General features: G+C 58.9%; 1 protein-coding gene across 6 annotated transcripts in view; it reads left to right on the top strand.

Annotated features, from left to right (window-relative positions):
* The window catches only part of Alpl (alkaline phosphatase, biomineralization associated), a 55,838-nt gene that overhangs the window by 26,428 nt on the left and 10,220 nt on the right, over nucleotides 1-19,190 (top strand). For 5 of the 6 annotated variants that reach the window (XM_047518374.1, XM_047518358.1, XM_047518381.1 and 2 more), the window contains 5 exons: nucleotides 12,612-12,777; nucleotides 16,308-16,427; nucleotides 16,652-16,767; nucleotides 17,810-17,984; nucleotides 18,563-18,738. In XM_047518374.1, the coding sequence (XP_047374330.1) occupies nucleotides 12,717-12,777; nucleotides 16,308-16,427; nucleotides 16,652-16,767; nucleotides 17,810-17,984; nucleotides 18,563-18,738 (648 nt within the window). In that variant the 5' untranslated portion in view covers nucleotides 12,612-12,716. Of the gene's footprint in view, nucleotides 1-12,611; nucleotides 12,778-16,307; nucleotides 16,428-16,651; nucleotides 16,768-17,809; nucleotides 17,985-18,562; nucleotides 18,739-19,190 lie in introns of those variants that run through there. The other variant, XM_047518391.1, reaches the window with a different exon arrangement.

Raw genomic sequence — 19,190 nt, 5'->3', positions numbered from 1 at the left:
GTCCCTGAGAGTGACGTGTGGAGATGTGAGAGGGAGACCCCTGGGACTAAGAAATGCCAGTACTGTGGGCCACCGTCCTAGGAAAGCTGCAGGAATGGATCAGAGAGCAGCCACGTGGGCTGCAACCAGCAAGGCCACGGGGGCGGAGCTACACAAGCCCTTTGGAGAGGACATCACGGGCTGCCTGGGCTCCGGATGCCGGACATGGAACTATAGGATTTGTTTGCCCAGCTGGATTTCGGTCTTGCTTTGGTCCCATTCCTTTTTCTATGCCTGTATTTTTCTGAATGGAAATGTTTATCCTGTACCTTTATAGATTGGGTGCTTGTAAATTGCTTTTGATTTTTACAGAGCTTACAGTGTGAGTTGGCCTTGAGTCTCACAGCGGAGGCTTTGGACTTGAACTTTTGGGCAATCTTGGATCTGTTGAGACGATGGAGACTCTTGGGGATGGGCTAAATGTATTTTGCATTATGAGACAGGCATGGGCTTTGGGGGGTCAGGGTTGGAATGTTACGGTTTGGATGTGAGGTGTCCCCCAAAGCTCACGTGAGGCAATGCAGGAAGGTTCAGAGGAGAAGCGACTGGGTTGTGGGCGCCTTAACCGAATCAGTGGATTAATCCCCTGATGGGATTAACTGGTGGCTGGAGGCAGGTGGGCGTGGCTGTGGGGCTTAGATTCTGTGTCTGGGAAGTGGAGTCGCCCTCTCTGCTTTTCTGATCATCACGTGTGTCGCTTCCCTCCGCCACCCTCTTCCATGATATCCCGCCTCACCTCGAGCCCAGGAAGGGAGTCTGCGATGATGGACTGAGACCTCTGAGACCGCCAGCCCCCAACTAAACTTTTCCTCCTCTAAGTGTTCTTGTCAGGCCTTTGGTCAGGGCAGTGAAAAGTGACTGGACCATCTTTGAGAAGCTGGCCGTGGAGGCCCCTGCAGTGGCCCTCCCTGCTGGCGGGTGGACTTCGCAGGGGACGCTGGCTCGTGGCCCTGGGCAGCCCCCGCGGTCTCAGAGTCGCTGTGCACGAACCTGAAGAAGGAAGCCCAGGACTGCAGCTTCCCCTCGGGGAGGAGCCTCTGTCCTGTTGGGAGAGATCCCAGGAGGCGGCAGTCACGTGGTGTGGGGACAGTGGCAGGGCAGCAGCCGGCCTGGTACGCACATGTCAGTGAGGTCCCGGCCCCGCCAGTGTGGGCTTCCGGGGCCTGGGGTGGCCGAGGGAGGCCGAGAGAGGCCCGAGTTCTCCCGCGGGGCGGAGGCTGGCCTGGCAGACGCGTGGACGGGGGTGGCAGTCACACTGCACACGGGCCTGGCCTGGATCCAGCCCTCCCACACTGCTGCTGCCCGACCCTGAACCTCCGCCCTTTCTGGGCCTTGGTTTTCTCTTCTGACCTGGAGCTGCGAACTCCAACCTTACTGGGTCCCTGGAAGACTGAGGGAAAAGCTCCCAGCACATATTAGGTGCCCCGTTAAGAGTTTCTCCCCTTCCTATTAAGTGCTGGGTGACCTTGGCCAAGTTACTTAACTTCTCTGCACTGGGAGCCAGTAGCACCTATTGTGTGGGGTTGTCCTGGGGACGGGCACTTTCTGTGAGTGTCCCCATGTAACAACGAGCAAACTGAGGCCGGGGAGGCGATGGCGTATTCAAGGTCAGGCAGCCAGTGAGCCGTGGAGGCCCTGCTGAGGTGGGTGCCCTGGGCGGGACGTCACGGTCACAGGCCCTGGTTTCCTGTCTGTGGGCCCGTCCCTCTGGGTCCCAGGGGCACCGTATCATGTGTACCCGCTGTTAGAGGCCTCTGCGTGGGAACGGGGCGCCACTCTGCGCCCAGCAGCGTGGAACTATCTCTGCGAACAACGTCCGCGGCCGGCTGGCACCTGTCAACCGGGGTTCTGCTTGTGCTGGCCGCTGCCCGACGGGTTCCCCCAGCCCAGAGCCTCAGGCAGCCTCCTCTCCAGGGCCATCTGGGGAGTGGACACATCCTTTCCCTGAGGCTGCAAGACTCAGGGCAGAGCGCAGAGCCCTGGTGGCCAGGGTCCTGCCCCAGGATGGGCTGGAGCAGGGAACTCTGGGAGAGGTGGGCGTGTCCAGGATCACCCCGCCCAGCCAGGGGCGGAGCCAGGTCTCTAGCCATGGGCCAGGCGAATCCCAGCTCAGGGACCCACCAGGGGCTGTGCACGATCAGGAACCTGGAGCCAGTTCCAAGGACTAATTCTGTCGGCTGCTCTTGCTTTGTGACCTCGGGTGAGCCGCCTCGCCTGTCCTCCGTAAAAAGGGGAATGGGGAAACCCTCCCCAAGGGACTCTGGGCAGAGTGTCCTGGGTATGAGTCATGTAGTGGCTGTAGGTAATGCAGTCTAATGTCTAATGTGTACCCAGTGTGTACACGTTACAGAGCGCCATTGGTGTGCATACCTGGTCTTGCCTGAGAGTCAGAAACGTCCACAAGTAAAGCTGAATTCTGGTTAGTTCACTTACTTGCTGGGTAACCTTGAGTGAGCTCTTTGACCTCTCTGTGCTTTTTGTTTTACTGTCTGTAAAAAGGGAATAATAAGTGTTTGCCTTGCATGTTGTTTGGGGCATTAAATGAGCTAATGTAGGTGCAACATTTTGAACAACGCCTGGAACATAGTATGGGCTATGAAGAGGTTTGCTGTTATTTTAAGCAACACGATGACAGGTTATGTAAAACGGATTCTTCTAGAATAGTGTCAGTTTGAAATGTTCTTTAGTAGACATAAACATTGGTGTATAGAATTTTAAGACTCTTGCGTCTACACTGTGCCTCACTGATTGCCTTGTAGCTCCCAAATCCTTAGCTGGTTAGTGGAGAGACCTATCCCTGCCTTGGATGTGCTGTGTGACTGTAGGGAGGTTATGCACCCTCTCTGTGCCTTTCTTTTCTTCGTGTTGTGAGAACAAAAATGGAAGAGTGATTTCTCCTGGTTCCACAGAAGCCCCTACTGCAGCGGTGCTGAGTGGAGTACCAGAGTAGGGGGTTGGCAATCATCTCAGGGACTCGTGGCACATGCACCACCCTGTCCCCTACCCCCTTCCCTGCTCAGCTTCCAGGCTTGGCCCGGAGCACAGTGCCTGGGACAGAACACGCCTGTCCGCGGGATGGCGGAAGCCCATGTGCCCACAGAGGCCGTCCCCGGCCTCAGGCATGGTGTCCCTGGCCGCATCCCCCGAGCCTGGGTCCTGCTGCGGCTCCTCCCACAGCCCACTTTCCCTGGCTCAGTCCTCTGCCCACAGAGCCACTCTGTGGCATCAGGACGGTCACCGGGTCACCGAGCCCCAGGGAGCCTCGGGCAAGCTCTGGCTCCGGAACCCAGGCCCTTGGGCCTTCGATTGCGCCCTGCTGGGCCTTGGGCAGGTGAGCTGGGCTCAGGAGCGGAGCCCCCCGGGCTGGTCCAGGCGGCCGTCTCCGCCCGCCCGCTTCTCCCTGCCCGCTGGGTGCCGCGCCCCCCTCGGCCTCCGCGCAGGGCCTCCAGGAGGCCCTCTCTGCCGCCTCCATCCTGGGTACTGCGCTGGCGCCCCGCCTCCCCTGAGCCCCCGCTGCACCCCGTCCGCTGCCTGCGTGGTGGGGCCTGGGCTGGCCTGGTCCTCTCAGGACACAGAGCCCGGCAGGAACGGGGCCTCTGCCCTTGGGGAACCGCGGCCCCCAGCGGGGCTCAGCAGCGCGCAGGCGGACACCACAAAGACCTTCTGGGCCTCCAGAGCAGCAGGCGGTGGGAAGCCAGGGGCGGCCAAGCGGCCCAGCCGGGTCCCTCTGTTCCTGCCCCAGCCCTCACCTGCCCATGTCCTGCCCCCGTCCCATCGTCACCCCTGTGTCCCCTCCCCACGTCTAAGTTACTGGCCAGCACTCAGCCCACCTGCCTGTCTCGGGTTCTGCGTGGAACCCGGTGGGGCTGGCGACCCTCCAGCAGTCCCACCCCCGTTGCCAGGTGGCGGGCGCTGGGGGAGGGGCGAGCCCGCCGAGGGCCGCTGGAGAGGGGCCAAGCGAGCCTGTGCGCAGGCGCCCGACCCGCGCCCACTCAGTACTGCCCAGCTGCCTGTTCCGCCACCTGCCCCTGCCCGGTCGTCCTGCCACCTACCACATTCCCTGCCGCCCAGGGGACTCCCGATTCATCAACAGAGTGATCCCGCTCTCTGGAGCTCAGGCCTGGTGAGGAGGTGGCCAGCAGTGGCCGTCTGAGGCTCTGACAAGTGCCATCAAGGTCTAGGGCCCAGGGTCTGGGGGCTCAGGGCTGGACTGGGGGCGGGAGAGATTCGTCAGATGACTAGCAGGGATCGCTCCAGTCTGGGGAGCACAGCGCGTAGGGTTGAGGCTGGGGACTCAGGGCGGCTGGTGTTTCTCCAGAGCCCTGAAGACACAGCGGCTTGACACCCAGACCCCTGGGCCCTCCCACACCTGTTTCCTGCTGGGATGGGATGTTGTCAGCGGCTAGAGTTTTGAGTCTTGCTCTATCCCCCACACCTGGCTCCCCATTCTCTGGGGAAGTTCCTCCTTGGATCTGACCTACAGCCCACTCTGACTAGCACACATTCCTTTCCCGCCCCTTCACCCAGAGACTGCTTCATGGCCGCCATAAATAACTTCCACCAGTAAATGAATAAAGTCCTGCCAGCAAGGGTGCCAGAGCCACTGGGCTTGGTTGAGAGGCAGATTCCACATTGCTGTCTGTTACCCTGCAGCTGAGACTTTGCTGGGCTGGTTTTCAGAGGGCACTGTCTCCAGGCAGGTCTGCGCTCCAGCAGCTGCCCGCCCTAGCCCCCCCCCCTCCCTCCCTGGGAACAGCCTCTCCCGTCCTCAGCCCTGGGAGGAGCCAGGAAGGCCCAGATGACAGCCCTGGGACCTGGCTCCACTGACTCCTGTATTTCCCGGAGCATCTGCAGGGAGAACTGTGAACCTCAGTTTTTTTATCTGGACAATGGGATGACCTCTAAGAGAATGTTGCCCAGACGAATCTGCTGATGGGAACGACTTGTTACAAATACAGCTTCCCAGGCCCTGCCTTGGAGAATCTAGCCATGCAGTCTGGGGTGCAAGAAATAGAGATTTATTTGGGCCTATGTCCTTTGTTTTCTCTTTTAAACTCGGATGGGATCTCCTCACCCACTGAGCCTTTGTCTGTCCCAGCGCTTGCTTTAATTCACTTCTTGTGGAAGCTCACAACCTAGAGGTGCAGGCGGGTGGGGTTGTTAACTCTTTGAGGCTCTTTATATATGCAAGCGCTTTTAACTACCTCCAGGTCATTACAAAGAACACTTCCATCCCCAAAAATTTGCTTATGCACTTCTCAGTCACCATCCCTTCCCTGGAACCACTGGGGACAGAACTTTTCCCACAAACACCGAGTATTTTTGCAACCTGGTACTTTTGAGAAGCCTACCCAATGGCCCCTCCAAACCCAAGTAGTCTGAAACTCCAGCTCTTGATGGGGGCTCGCCAGGGTCCCCTTGAGCCCCGCCAGGTACAGGCTGGAGCCCAAGGTGATACTCCATGGGTCTCACATCACCTTTTAGACTGGGCACCCTTTTGAGGGTGTCCCAGGAACTGAATGAGACAGGGAGGGTCCCTGGGAGAGCTGAGGTAGAGACAGCCTGAGGTAGGTGTGGCCCTGGGAGGGTCCTGTGTGGGGGCTGTGGAGGGCCTGACTCAGCACCTGCGACCCTGGACCACCTCACCATGGCCACTGGGCCGCTTGGCCTCGTGCTCCCTTGAATGGGAGACAGGTGTTTGTCAGGTCAGGAAGCAGCTTCTGAGGTGCTGGTCCTGTGTCACATACCCCGGAATGATGGGGCTGGGGCTGGGACGGACTGCTGGCCACTGCTCAGTCCCCGCCGCCCCTTCGGCCCTGGGTTGCTGAGCCCTCCTCCTGCCTGGCTGGGATGTAGTGTGTTGGCTTCAGTTTGAGTTGAGGGACTGGAGAAGGCCAGGGGTCAGCGGGGTCGGGAGCTTGGCTCTCTGCTCTCTTGGTGAGCTCAGTGGCCCTTCTGGAGTTGGGAAGAGGGGACCTGCCTTGGCACCAGGGGGGTCAAAGCGTTTCCCTGACCTGGCTCAGGGGGCCTCGCCGTGTGTGTCGAGTGGCTTCAGCTCTGGCCTATTTCTGAGTCTGGGACATGGGAACTGTGGTCACTGTCCTGACTTCACGGATGTTCCTGGGACCCTAGAGAGACTGGGCGGGAAGCAGAGGGGCACTCGATGCAGGTGGCAGCTCATCACTCCAACCCGTGCACTGACGCTGGGTGGCCACAGGCATCGTGCCAACGCCTGGCAGAGCTTGACTAGAGCCTCCTGCTCCCGCAGGCCTGGTGCTGTCCCCGTTCTGGGGCCAGCAACTGTGTTGGAACCCCTACTCCACAGTTGCACCTCGGAGCTTCTCGCTCGAACGGAGCCGCGCATGCAGTAGGTGCTCAACAAGAACAGCCGCTTGTATTCTGGTCATGGCGCTTCCTGGGCTTGAAATCGGGCGGGAGAAACAGCTGTGAGGGAAAGCCAGGCGGCCCGGCCAGGGCTTCCTTTCCTCTTGAGTTTTAGGGGCCTGGCACGTAGTAGGTGCATTATCTACACTGCCTGGTCAGTGATCCCCAAGCAGACAGTGACCTGTCTGTCCTGTTCCCACTGTTGCCTTAGAACCCAGAATAGTGCCGGGCATCCAGCAGGTACTCAGTAACCAGGGACGCAGGGACTGAGCTGACACGCTGCAGACGCCCCGCCCTGAACTGAGTGGGGGAGGGGAGCCCACAGGTCACCCCTGGGTCATCCCCCGCCCCGGTAATCAAGGCTTAACCTGGGGATAAGGCCAGGTCGGTGCCACTGACCAGGGCTCTGGAGCCAGCGTCCAACCTAGTGGCAGTGTGCAGGGCGTGGCGGTCCCTCCTGAGGGCCGTCTTCCCCCGAGATGGCCTTCCTGGGGCCCACCCTGAACATGGTGCTCACAGCCGTCCTCAGCTTCCTCTGCTTCATGCTGGCCCTGGGCCTGCTCTGCTTCTTCACCGGCCGCCTGGCCAGGCCGCTCAGGTAGGGATGCACCTGCCGCAGCTCCGGCCTCTAGTGTCTGTTCTGTGGGGTGACGAAGGGCGGGTGCCGGCCTCTCCCTCTTGGTGGTGGAGAGGCCCAGTCCTGGAGTCAGCCAGGCTGAGCTGTAAATCAGGTGGGGCCTGCCATGCCAGAGGCGGGTCACCGGTGGCAGCGACTTTCCTCAGTCCTGCTGTGCTGATCGTCCTGGGTCTGCTGGGACCCGGCCCAGGGCTGGTTTTCACCCAACTCCAAGGTGCTCCCGGGCCCCAGATGCAATTAGTCCTCCGGGCCCAGGCCTGGCCCCTCGGCTGCCTCCACAGTCCCGCAAAATAGCCGCTCCTCCCGGGCATAAATAACCAGGGCACGTAGCAGGGGCCTGGCAGAGAAGGTCTGGCCAGGAGGTAGTGGGGTGGCGAAGGGGCTGGCGCACACCCGAGGCCTCATTCCAGGCTGTAGAACATTGGCAGAGGGTGGTGCACAGCGGGGTCCCGAAGCCCCAGACTGGGCCCCTCACCCTGGGCGGACAGAGGCCACTGGAGCTCTGGCCCCAGAGGCGGAGGGCCAGAGGCAGAGCCAGCAGGAGGCTCGGCTTCCAAGGACCTCCCAGATCCCCACCCCGCCTGTCCTGGGCAGAGGGAGGGAGAGGGCACCTGTCTGCGGGCCAAGCCCCTCTCAGTGAGAGCCCTGGGGCCCAGACTCAGGGCCTCCTGGCCTGGCCGCCTGGCATGGGCCTTGGTTAGGTGAGCATTTGCAGGGCGCTGGGGTCCACAGATGGCACAGCGGTCCTGGCTGTCCAGAGCTGCCGTCTAGCAGGCCAGAGACAGGCGGCCACAGACCAGCCGTACCGGGCTGCAGGGCACTCAGGCCCCGAGGGCCCCTCCGCGCCCCTTCTCCCCTGTCTGCTGCTTTGCTGGGGCCCTAGGTGCAGGGAGCTGGGAGTGGGCTCTGCTCCTGGGCTCGAGGTGCTGTCGCCAGCTTGCTCGGCCCTGGCTTTGTGTCCTTGCCCTCTTCACCCTGCTGCTCCCCAGAGGTCCTGCCCACGTCAGCACAGTGCCCCTGCTTACCTATGGGCCCTGCCTTTGATTCTTTTCGTTTCTCGCGGGATCCTGCAGCTGTCGGCACCGTCCGAGCGCAGCTGGACCTCCAGGGTCGGTATTGCTGCCACGGACACGCAGGCTTCGCCAGCTGACGGGCGCATTTTCCTGGCTGTGGACAGAGAGCTGGACCGCAGCGCTCATAATCACAAGCCGTCATCCAAGAGAATCTGCCAGCAGTTTTTCCGGCAAGCACGATGGTTCCCATAGGTTTTTGGCATAAAACATTTTCAGGCTAAAGAAATTCTTTCCAGGGCTGCGGATGAGGCTCAGTGGCTGAGCACTGGCTTGGCATGCCTGAGGCCCTGGGTTCCATCCCCAGTACCAGGAGGGAGGGGAAAGAAAAGGAAAGAAAGAGAACAGGAAGAAAGACGCTTTCTCAGTGCCCGCTTTCCCGAGGGCTGTTGTCACCTATAGATGTCCATGTCCGCATTCCCTGCAGATGATCCTGTCAAGTTTCATCCAGGCTGAAACTGCCACCCATGCCCATGATTCCCAAATTATCCTCTAGCCAAGAGCTCTCTTCCCAATGCCAAGTGCCCATTCAATGTCTCTCTCTCTCTCTCTCTTTTTTTTCTGGAAGTGGGGATTGAACCCAGAGATACTTTACCACTGAGCAACATCCTCAGCCCTTTAAAATTTTTTTTAAATTTGGAGACAGGGTCTCACTCAATTTCTTAGGGTCTCACTGAGTTGCTGAGACTGACCTCGACTTTAAGATCCTCCTGCCTCAGCCTCCTGAGCCGCTGGGATTAGAGGCATGCACCACTGCGCCCAGCTCAGTGTCTCCACTCTTAAAGACATCTCATACTCTATATGTCCAAAACAAAGTTCCTGATTTTGCCCCACAAAATCTCCACCTCACGTCTCAACATGCCACCCTAATTGCTAAAAAGCTGACCGTTTTACCTGAAGATCAGGAACTAGAAGCTGGTCGCAGTGCTGCACACCTGTAATCCCAGCGACTGCAGAGGTCGAGGCAGGAGGATCACTAGTTTGAGGCCAACCTCAGCAACTTAGTGAGACCCTGTCTCAAAATGAAAAATAAAAGAAGACTGGGGATGGAACTCAGTGGCAAAGTGCCCCTGGGTTCAGTTCCCAGTACCACAAAAATATATAAATAAATAACATAGAATAAAAAGGAAAAAAAAGAAAAGAAAATCCAGATTGGAAAAAGGATTCAGATTAAAAAGGAAAAACTAAAATTCTTAGTAGCGGACATGATTACCTACATAAAAATGTCAAGGAAGCCCCACACGCACATGAAATTCCTAGAACTAATAAGTTTGGCAAGGTTGTAGGTTTCAAGGTAAAACATAAAAACCAGCGGTATCTCTAAGCACTCGTGATGAGCCGTTTCAGAAACAATGCCCTTTCTGATAGCTTCCCTGGAGTGAAGGCCACAGGTTCCATGTTAACAGATCCAGGGCCTGTCCGCTGAGACAGGAATGCTGATCACGTTGGAGTCTGTGAATGGAGGGCGAGGCACTGTGTTCACGGCGGGAGACGCAGAGCCTCCAGCTCCCAGCTCATCTCTGGGTTGAATACCCTGGCAGCCGAAGGGTGATCGGGGACCGCCAGGTCTAGGAACCGGGGTTGGCTGATACCAAGAGGGTGCAACAGGCTTTGGGGCTGCCCAGCTGCTCTGGATCCGGATCGTGGGGGTGGTAAGGTGAATCTACTCCTGCGATAGTCTCCGATCTTCGTTTCTCAGTTAAGGAAAAGGAAGCCCCGTGGCGGGGGTGGGAGGATCACCGGTAGTCACCACAGTGCTAATTCTGGAATCAGAAGGCCTGTGGTCAGGTTCTGCGGGGCCACCTTGTCGTTTGTAACCCTGATCAAGTCTCTTCTCTCAGAGTCTTGGTCCGTAAGAGATCACCAGTTCCTCCCTGTCCGCTGCAGAGGCCGTGAGGGAGAAGTCAGAGTGAGGGGCAGCTCACAGGCCTGTTTGCACATGGTCCAAGTCCTTTAGAGATCATTTATATAAACTCCCAAAGAGTAACTTTTTTTTTTGATACCAGGGATTGAACACAGGGGTACTTAACCACTCAGCCACATCCCCAGGTGTTTTGAAGGATTTTTTATCTTGAGACAAGCTCTCGATAAATTACTCAGGGCCTTGCTAAATTGCTGAGGCTGGCTTTGAACTTGCAGTCCTCCTGCCTCAGCCTCCCATGCAGCTACGATAACAGGCATGCACCACAGCGCCGGACTCCAAAGAGTAACTTTTACTTTATTGAAGTATAACACTTGCACAGAAAAGTGTCTGGATTGTAAATTAATAGCTCAGTGGATTTTCTCACTGAACCTGCTGGCATGACCAGCACCCCAACCAAGCAACAGAACTCACCTGCCTTCGGAAGCCCCCTCCCGTCCCTGTCGTCTCTACACCCTCAAGGGAGCCTTTGTCCTGTTCTCTGATGCCCTGTGTTAAGTTCTTGCTTTGGACCATTGGAGTCTCACCGTGGGTGTCCCTGGGAGTGTCCCCGGCTCATGCTTACCCAGCTGTTGCCTGGAGCTGTCCTTCATTCCGTCTCCATCCTCGGGGGTCCGTGGTTGTGAGCACGCCCAAGGGTTGATCCAACCTGACATCCTGGGTGCTGTGAAGCCGCCCTGAAGAGGTGGGGAGCAGGGCACGTGCATGCCACTCAGCTCTGGGGGACTGCGGTTCCCAGGGTTGTACCCATCCGCACCCCACTTACTGCAAAGGGAAGCCCAGTGGCTCAGCCTCACCGAGACTCGTGCTGTTCTGCACACGCAAAAGGGAGATTTGGGGATGCTTCTCCCCTCCCCCCAGCTCCCCTCCTTAGCACCCCGGCTTCCCGTGGTGTCACTATTAACTGTGCCAAGTGCAGAGATAAGCAAAAGCCAGGTCCCTGCCCTTAGATGTTCCCAGAGCAGTGGCCGAGATGGACCAGGAAAGAAGTATTTGGAAAACAGGGAAGTGGCGGAGCGATTGAAGTGGCAAGAAGCTCAGAGGTCGCACGTTGGGATGGGCGACAGTCTACAGACCTCCTAAGGGGGGACCTTGGGGTTTTTGAACTATGGTGAATAATATCTTTTTATACTTTATAGCAATTTAATAATATTTTTTTCTGATTTTAGGATTTGCTGTAGAACATTTAGCTACTAAAGTAGAATAAAAAATTTAGAAATCATCTGGAATTCCACACTCAATGTCAAGCACCGTCAGATGTTTCCTTTCAGTTCTGGCCTCCTTCGCCCACACTCGTGCCCCAGGACCCTTGTCTTTGAGGTCAAAACAAAACCTCTTTCTCTGGGGAGAAGAGTAGCTTCTTATCTTTCACAACACCTTTCTAACGATACCATCTCCATCCTTTCCGTTTCCCACGACAAATGGAATAATCATTAAAATCTCAGTTTGGGTTGAAATAACTATTTCCCAGTGAAACTCTTGCCATTTAAAATCGCACATCTTCCAGTAACATTCGTGCACAACAGGGTTGGTACGTTTCTCAGCTGCCAATGGCGTTGTCCCTTGTGATCCCAACAGGATGACCACAGTTTGAAAACATTCTTGAGCCATTAATTCATGCTCATTCAGGCAACTTGGAAAATTAAAAAAAAAAAAAAAAAAAAAAATTAAAGAGGAAATGATCATTCGTAGCCCTACCACCCAGAGAAAAACCACAGTTAATGTTTGGTGTGTTTCCTTCCGTCTTTTTTTTTTTTTTTTTTTTTTAATTAATAACACTGTTTAAAAATTTTTGAAACTGGACTGGGGTGTAGCTTTGTGGCTTGCCTACCATGCATGAGGCCTTAGGTTCAATCTCCAGCACCAAGGAATGAATGAATGAATGAATGAATAAATAAATGTGACATCCCAGCACTGAAGAAGTTTTAAGAAATATAGAAAAAAAAAAACAATGAAAAGTAACCAAAGTTATCTGTAATGTGGCCACTGGAATAGCCACCCTGTCCAGTAACCCTTCTCCATGTGTTCCTCCAAACTGCCTGTGTGTCTCTTATCAAAAATGACCCATTCTAGAAGAGAATGTCGCAAGCATAGGGGTCCTTTGAGGGCAAAGGTCCCTATGGGAAAGGGTGACTCTGTGAAGGACAGGGCATCAAAAGGCTGAAGGATGGTGTTTGAGAACAGGCCTCTCTGGGCGCCTCCAGGAGCCGCAGCATCCGCCTCACAGGGAGCTCAGAACTAGAGGCTCTGGGCTGGAGGCCCCGGAAGGGCCGAAGCACCACACGGAGACTGTATCCCGGCCAGGACGGGTTCAAAGTGGGAGTCCCCTGGGAAATGGGGTGGAACAACTTTGCAGCCCAGAACTCGTTTATCCTTACCCAACTGTCTCTGTGATTTCATTTCCAGAGGGAGAGCCCGCCTGGCTTTGGCTCCCAATGGCGAGCTCCATGCCGGGACTGTAGTAGGTGCTCAGCAAACACTGGAGGAACAAATGCCCGAGTGAAGAACTGAGCTCCAGAGTGGTGCCCGACATGTCTACTTTTTTCCTTCTAATTTCTAGGATTGGAACATCAGCTAACAGTTAATCACTTCCAGTCCTCCTCCACACCCACCCACGTCCTTCGATCTCTGGGCTCCAGAGAGGAAGCAGGTCTTGGGGCGCACCATGATTTCACCATTACTAGTGCTGGTCGTTGGCACCTGCCTTACCAACTCCCTAGTGCCAGGTAGGACTGGGGGCCTCAGGTGGAGGGCGGGCAAGTCCTGGTGCAGGTGGGGTAGGATGTGGGCAGGCCAGGTCACGGAACCATGCGTCTGAGAACTGTAAAGTAAGTGTCCAGAGCAGGAAATCTCAGCTCCGCCCCTGCGCTACTAGGGCGGAAGAGGTCCCTCCTCTTCCCTTTGGGTTAGCCTGTTCCTCTTTGGGGTTTCCATTCCCCCTTTGTCTGTACTCATCTGAAATCCAATGGGTTCTGTGATCTCCTCCAGCTCCTGCATGGAAGGCTCCTGCTGGCTTGCTCAGCAGATTTCCCCACGTCTTGAGTTCCTGCTTGGGAGCTCATCTTCCGCTGGAGTTTTTGCTTGGTCTTGTCTTCCTGTCTGGGGTGCACTGGGGGTGTCCCTGCTGTGTGGTCTTGAGTTTGGTCCTCTCGGAGCCCAAGGGCTCCCGGTAACTCTGGACAAGTGGTTGTGTTAATTTCTCTGTTCCCAGTTCTCACGCCATGAATTCAAATCCCCACTCAGACGTGCTGGGATCCGGAGTGGGTTTACGTTTCCCTTGGAGGGCTCTCTCCCATCCCTTCCAGTCTCCAGGCCGAGAGTGTCCGTTCTTGCCTCAGCTTCCGTCTAGACCTGCCCCTGACATCCCTGCGGTTCCCTGGTTTTGGACTTCCTCTTCAGTTCTGCCTCCTGGGGTCCCCTGCCCTGGCTTCTTCCCTTCCGAAGCCCGTGCGGGTGTGGTTCTCTCTCTCTCTCTCTCTCTCTCTCTCTCTCTCTCTCTCTCTCTCTCTCTCTCGTTTCTGTGGCTGGAGTCAGAGTGGGGCCCTCTTCAGCGCTCCGTCCTGTGGCCGAAGTCCCACTTGCTCCCTGAACCTCGTCTCTCCGTCGGTGCGGTGGAGATAATGTTCCCCTCCCTGCGGCCACTGCAGGACTGCCTGCCCAGTCTGCCTCGCAGGCAGTGGGCCCCGGTGAACACGGGTCCCTTAGGAAAATGACACTGGGGTACAGAGAGGAGACCCCCGCGGCAGGATTCCCAGGCCAGCACGCCCTCCGACCTCACATGACGCCTTCCCGTGTACCCTGGGGACCCGAGCTCAGCCTGGGATGAGTCCAGGCTTTCTCAGCACCCACAGCCCCGGTGGACGCTGGGCCAGCGGATGAAAAGGGGAAAGATGAAGAGAAGCAAATGAAAAGTCTTCAGCGGCCGGCCCTCCGGCCTGTTGCCCGTTCCGTTCTAGGCGTCCCCAGACGGTGGCACCACGTCCCATCCCTTAGTAGGACTCGCAGTGAGGACAGACCTTCAGTGTGCGCAGCGACAAACCCTTACATGCACTTACTCCCAAGCACCCAGGTGGGGAGATGGTTTCCAGGCACAGGACGTCGGGGGAGCGCTGTGACCCTCCCCAGAAGCCCCTCGGGAGCCAGAGGACAGCTGCCTTCTGCCGCCACGCACTTCTGCCCGTTTTGACCTTCCCGTCCTTGGAAACCGTTTCAGTCAGCTTTTTGGCTGCTGGGACCAAAAGACCTGGAAAGCTCACCTTTAGGAGGAAGAGTTCACCTGGGGCTCAGGCTTCGGAGTCCATCCCTGCCAGGGGTGGCGCGCGGTCAGCTCAGGCCCCACGGGCCAGTCATCTCCTCTCAGCTGCCCCGCAGCCTCCCACGCGAGCTTCGGGGGCACCTCACGTCTAACACAGCAGAACCATACTCCGCCATAAGGACTCTGGTGTAACCTCACATCTTACGCTGTTGCGAGTGGCATTTGATGGACTCTGAAAACAGCGGCCTTCCGGGATGCAGGTGGCTGAGGCCGTCGCTGCTGAAGCCAGATCTCGGATGGAGAGGGCAGTTTGACACCAACTGAACCCTTCTGGGGAACAGGCCCTGGGGTAGCTCGGGTGACAGACGGGTTCTGCTCTCACAGGACCCTCGGGCCAGCAGGGAGCAGGCACAGTGGGCACCAGGCAGACCGGTGGCAGAGCCCAGGCTGAGAAAGGCCCATGGGTGCAGGGCAGGCTGGCGTTGACCATTGTCTGCCAGCCGGCTGGGGGAAGCTCTTCACCCTCCCAGTGCCCCCCAAAGTGGCTCCGCGAGCAGAGGCACCATGACGTATCCCGAGGGAGAAGGCTGCCTGGCCCAGGTCACGCGGCCAGCCAGGGTTCAGCCTCAGTGATCCCCAAGCTGCCTGTGGGCAGCCACCAGCCCCATTCCCCGAGACAGAAGCTCTAGAGGACAGCCCTTGCCAGCCCACAGCTGGATGGCAAGGCCGAGGCCTCCAGATTCCCTACTGGGGACTCGGCCTGTGAGATCTGAGATCGGGGACCTTGGTAGCCATTTCCAGAAAAGAGGGGAGCTGGGGCTCTTGGGGAAGACAGTGGGCAGAGGGCCGCACAGGACGCTCCTGGTGCGGCGGTGGGCACGCAGGGCCCAGGCTGGGGCGGAGCTCCCTCCCGCTCACTGCCTGCCCAGGCACGAGTGACCACCTAGTGACCGCTTCTTCCCGGCTGCTCTCCTCTCGGCTTCCCTTCCTGGTGTGGAGGGAGTGGCTCCCCCAGGCTGTTGGGGAGAGTAAAGTAGACGCGTCTGTGTGTAAAGCTTGGGACGCGGGCCACCAGCCACGCAGTGAGGAGGCGCACCCTCGAGAGGCCACGGCGGAGGCTTGCATCCCCAGCCCGGCCTCCGGACCTCAGCCTTTCCCCCTCTGCAGGGGGAGGTCATTGAGAGAATCCCTGAGGGACTCCGCCTCCAGGCTTCTAGGTCCCCAGGGCAGCTTCGAAGGGCCCCAAGTAGTGGATGGGACCCGAGGCCTCTGCGTGGATCAGGGAGGTCACTTGCCCAGTCACACAACTGGTGCTTGGCACAGCTGGGGTTCAGGCTGAGGTGTGGCAGGTCCTCAGGCTGAGGACTGATTGCTAGAGAGAGAGACAGACAGACACTCCCTAGTTTATCTCAAAACCCTAAAGCGCTGTCAAAAGGGGAGTTATTGGTGACAAGCGAGGGACGGGCCATCGGAGCCTGCCCTCCTTGCCAGTCTGTCCCCCAAGGACTGTGATCATGTGATCTCTCCAGATTGAACCCATTTGACAAAAGGCAAGTCTTGTTCTCCAGTGCTGTTCTTAGTGCCCTCAGCGGGCCGGTCTCCCGCCGAACCTGCTGTAATGAATAAGCCAAGCAGAGCCTATAATTGATGACTGGGCACATCTGGGGACTCCGTAGTTGGGAGCAGTTTGTTCTGTTGAATCAGTTAAACGTTACCTTGTAATTGCTGCCTTAGAACTCCCCCGCTGGGTGAGAGGAGGTGTGGGCTCTGGAGTGACACCTTGCTCTGCCAGTGCTTGCCAGTGCTGTGTGGCCTTGGGCCAGTTGCTTGGTGTCTCTGAGTCTTGTTTCCCTCATTCCGAGATGCCCAGGTCCACAGGCTTGTTTGACTGGCTCCCTTCTGAGTTCTGACTTTCCAGCCCTGACCTGTGAGGTGCTGGGGTATCTGGGGATAGGAAGCTCTCCCCCAACCTCCACCCAATAACTGCCTCTCTCTGCACAGAGAAAGAGAAAGACCCCAACTACTGGCGAAACCAAGCCCAGCAGACCCTGAAAAATGCCCTGGGCCTTCAGAAGCTCAATACCAATGTGGCCAAGAACGTCATCATGTTTCTGGGAGATGGTGAGGCTGGGCCCCAGGCAGGGGAAGGGGCTGTGTCAAGAGGCGGGGCTCTGGGGAGAGGGGAGCTCACGGGAGCGGGTCAGGCTGTGGACCTAAGGGGTCTGCTCTGCCGGGCAGCTCCCAAGGGCCTGGGAGGGAAGGAGGAGAGGGTCAGAGCAGAGCTGCCTCTGGTGCCCCTGCCCGAGGCCGGGACCGGGGAGTCTGAGCCCTGCTTCCCTCCACAGGGATGGGCGTCTCCACGGTCACGGCCGCCCGCATCCTCAAGGGTCAGCTCCACCACAGACCTGGGGAGGAGACCAAGCTGGAGATGGACAAGTTCCCCTTCGTGGCCCTCTCCAAGGTGAGCCCAGCCTGGCCCAAGCTGCCCGCGCCCAGCTCGGCCACTGGGAGGAGAGAGGACACGGGTCCTCGGCGTCCCTGTGGGTTCCTGTGGGTCCCCCACTGTGAAACAAGGAGAGCAGCAGCCACTCCCCAAGTCTGATTCTGAGGCTTTTAACTCGTGGACCAGGAAAAGAATTCTTTACGCTGAGGCGTGGCGCACACAGAAAAACTACGCGGTGCGGCCTGATCTGCGGCCTGATGGTCCGCCAGCCGCCCGGCTCTGTTCAGCCAGCATCCGGGTCAGCAACTGGACGTGGCAGTAGCCCAAGGTCCCCCGGGCCCCAGCAGCCCGCCCGCTCCTGACAGTAGCCACCGTCCTGACCGCCACCGCCTGCGATGGTGTGTCCTGAGCAGAGTCCCCTGGACGGCATGGGGTTCATTAGGTCGCTGGTGTCATCGGCCTGATGCTCTGAGCGCTAGAGCAGCCATTTGGGGGCGCGTAGAAAGCACCCCAGACATTCCCGTCAGGCCTCTGCGGGGAAGGGTGGGATCGGGAGCTCTGGGCTGGCGGGAGAGGACAGGCAGTGGATTCGCGGCCTCTGCTGGAGGTCGGCATGAGGTGGGAGGCGCCTGGCAGGGGTGTGGCAGAGAGGGCATGCTGGTCTCGGCCCTGCCTGCCCTGCCCGTGGCCCCCACTTGTAGGATCCCCTTTCCTCTCCCTTCTCCGGGAATCTCCTGTTCCCAGGCCCCTGGCTGGTCCTGCAGCCCCAGGGACCCAGAGCGAGGCTTCTGCTGCCCCGGCCTGACCCCCACACCTCTGCCCAGCGGTTCTGCAGAGCATGGAGACTGGGCCTCCCGCCCGTGCCGCTGCCTGTCACCAAGGTCCGGGCAGCAGGCAGCTCAGTTAGATGACCCTGGGGCTCTGCAGGGACCTCTGTGGGCAGTAGGGCCCAGCAAAGGCTGCAAAGGGTCTCTGGTGTCCCCCTGCCCACGGTGTGAGTGGAGGTGGGTGGCAGAAGGGGGACCAGGCCGGCCGCCCCAACCCTGCCTCCTGTCTGCAGACCTACAACACCAACGCCCAGGTCCCTGACAGCGCGGGCACCGCCACCGCCTACCTGTGCGGGGTGAAGGCCAACGAGGGCACCGTGGGGGTGAGTGCGGCCACAGAGCGCACCCGCTGCAACACCACGCAGGGGAACGAGGTCACCTCCATCCTGCGCTGGGCCAAGGACGCTGGTGAGCCTCGGGCAGCGGCAGGCGGGGGCCAGGGGCCTCGGTCGTTCTGACCCGAGAAGGTCGAGGCGAGCTCTGCGGGTCCAGCTGTCTGTGAGAGGCCGCGAAGCCCCTTCGGGACCGCAAAGGCTAGTGGGCCCGCTGCTCTGGCGCGGCCCCAGCTCGAGTCCCTGGGTCTGTTGGTTTGACCATAAACTAGGCCTGGAAGTGTAGCTCTGCTAGATTTGGAAGGAGGGGAAGCTCGGAGCCCAGGCCGGCCCCAGGGGTCAGTGTGGTCTGCTCCTTCACCTTCCTTCCGGGAGAGGGACTTTGGAGTCAAGGGACAAAGCCAAATGACCCAGGTGAAGGGACCCTACTCCACCTGAGACCCCTTCGAGGGCCCGGGGCTTCCTGCAGGTGGGGGTCCCATGGCTCCCGGATGGAGGGGGACCCCAGCCCCGGTCCCTGCAACCCTCTTGGGCAGTTGCACTCTGCTTCATAGGGCAGGGGGACCCAGGCCCAGGCCGTCAGCGGGCAGAGGGAGGGAGCAAGCGGCCGGATGTCCCCAGCTGCGGGGAGCCAACCTCTCCTGTGAACCTCAGGGAAGTCCGTGGGCATCGTGACCACCACGCGGGTGAACCACGCCACCCCCAGCGCCGCCTACGCCCACTCGGCCGACAGGGACTGGTACTCGGACAACGAGATGCCCCCGGAGGCCCTGAGCCAGGGCTGCAAGGACATCGCCTACCAGCTGGTGCACAACATCAAGGACATCGACGTGAGTGGGGCAGGCCGGGGGCGGCGGGAGGCCTCAGGCCCAGGCTGGCCCGGGAGAGTCGCCGGGCCCCGCCCCACGCGCCCGGGAGGGCTCCCCGCCATTAGGGGATTTGCGGTGGGGCAGGCAGGCACTGGAGGATTTCTCTGTGGCGGGCGGCAGGGTGAGCCCTCAGGTGGCCGCCGCCACACCCCAGGAACCAGGTGCCCAGGGGCCATCCCGTGAACTAGAACCTGGGGCCGCAGTGCCCCTCGCCAGCTCTGGGAGTTGAGGGTGACACCGTGACCCTCTGAAGACCTACCGCAGGTTCAGGGAGGTGTCAGCGCTCGCCTGCGCGGAGAAGGGCTGAGCTGGGGAGGCCGGCGGGCGCCCGCGCCCCGACTTCCCAGAGGCCTGACTTCCCGGAGGCCCGTCGCCGTTGCTAGGTGTGGCCGACGGTCAGCCACTCATGCTCT

Source organism: Sciurus carolinensis, chromosome 1 (genome assembly GCF_902686445.1).
Source record: "Sciurus carolinensis chromosome 1, mSciCar1.2, whole genome shotgun sequence".
In the NCBI taxonomy this organism is placed as follows: Eukaryota; Metazoa; Chordata; class Mammalia; order Rodentia; family Sciuridae; genus Sciurus; species Sciurus carolinensis.
The sequence above is the reverse complement of the archived record's forward strand: the minus strand, read 5'-3'. Positions and strand labels throughout refer to the sequence as shown.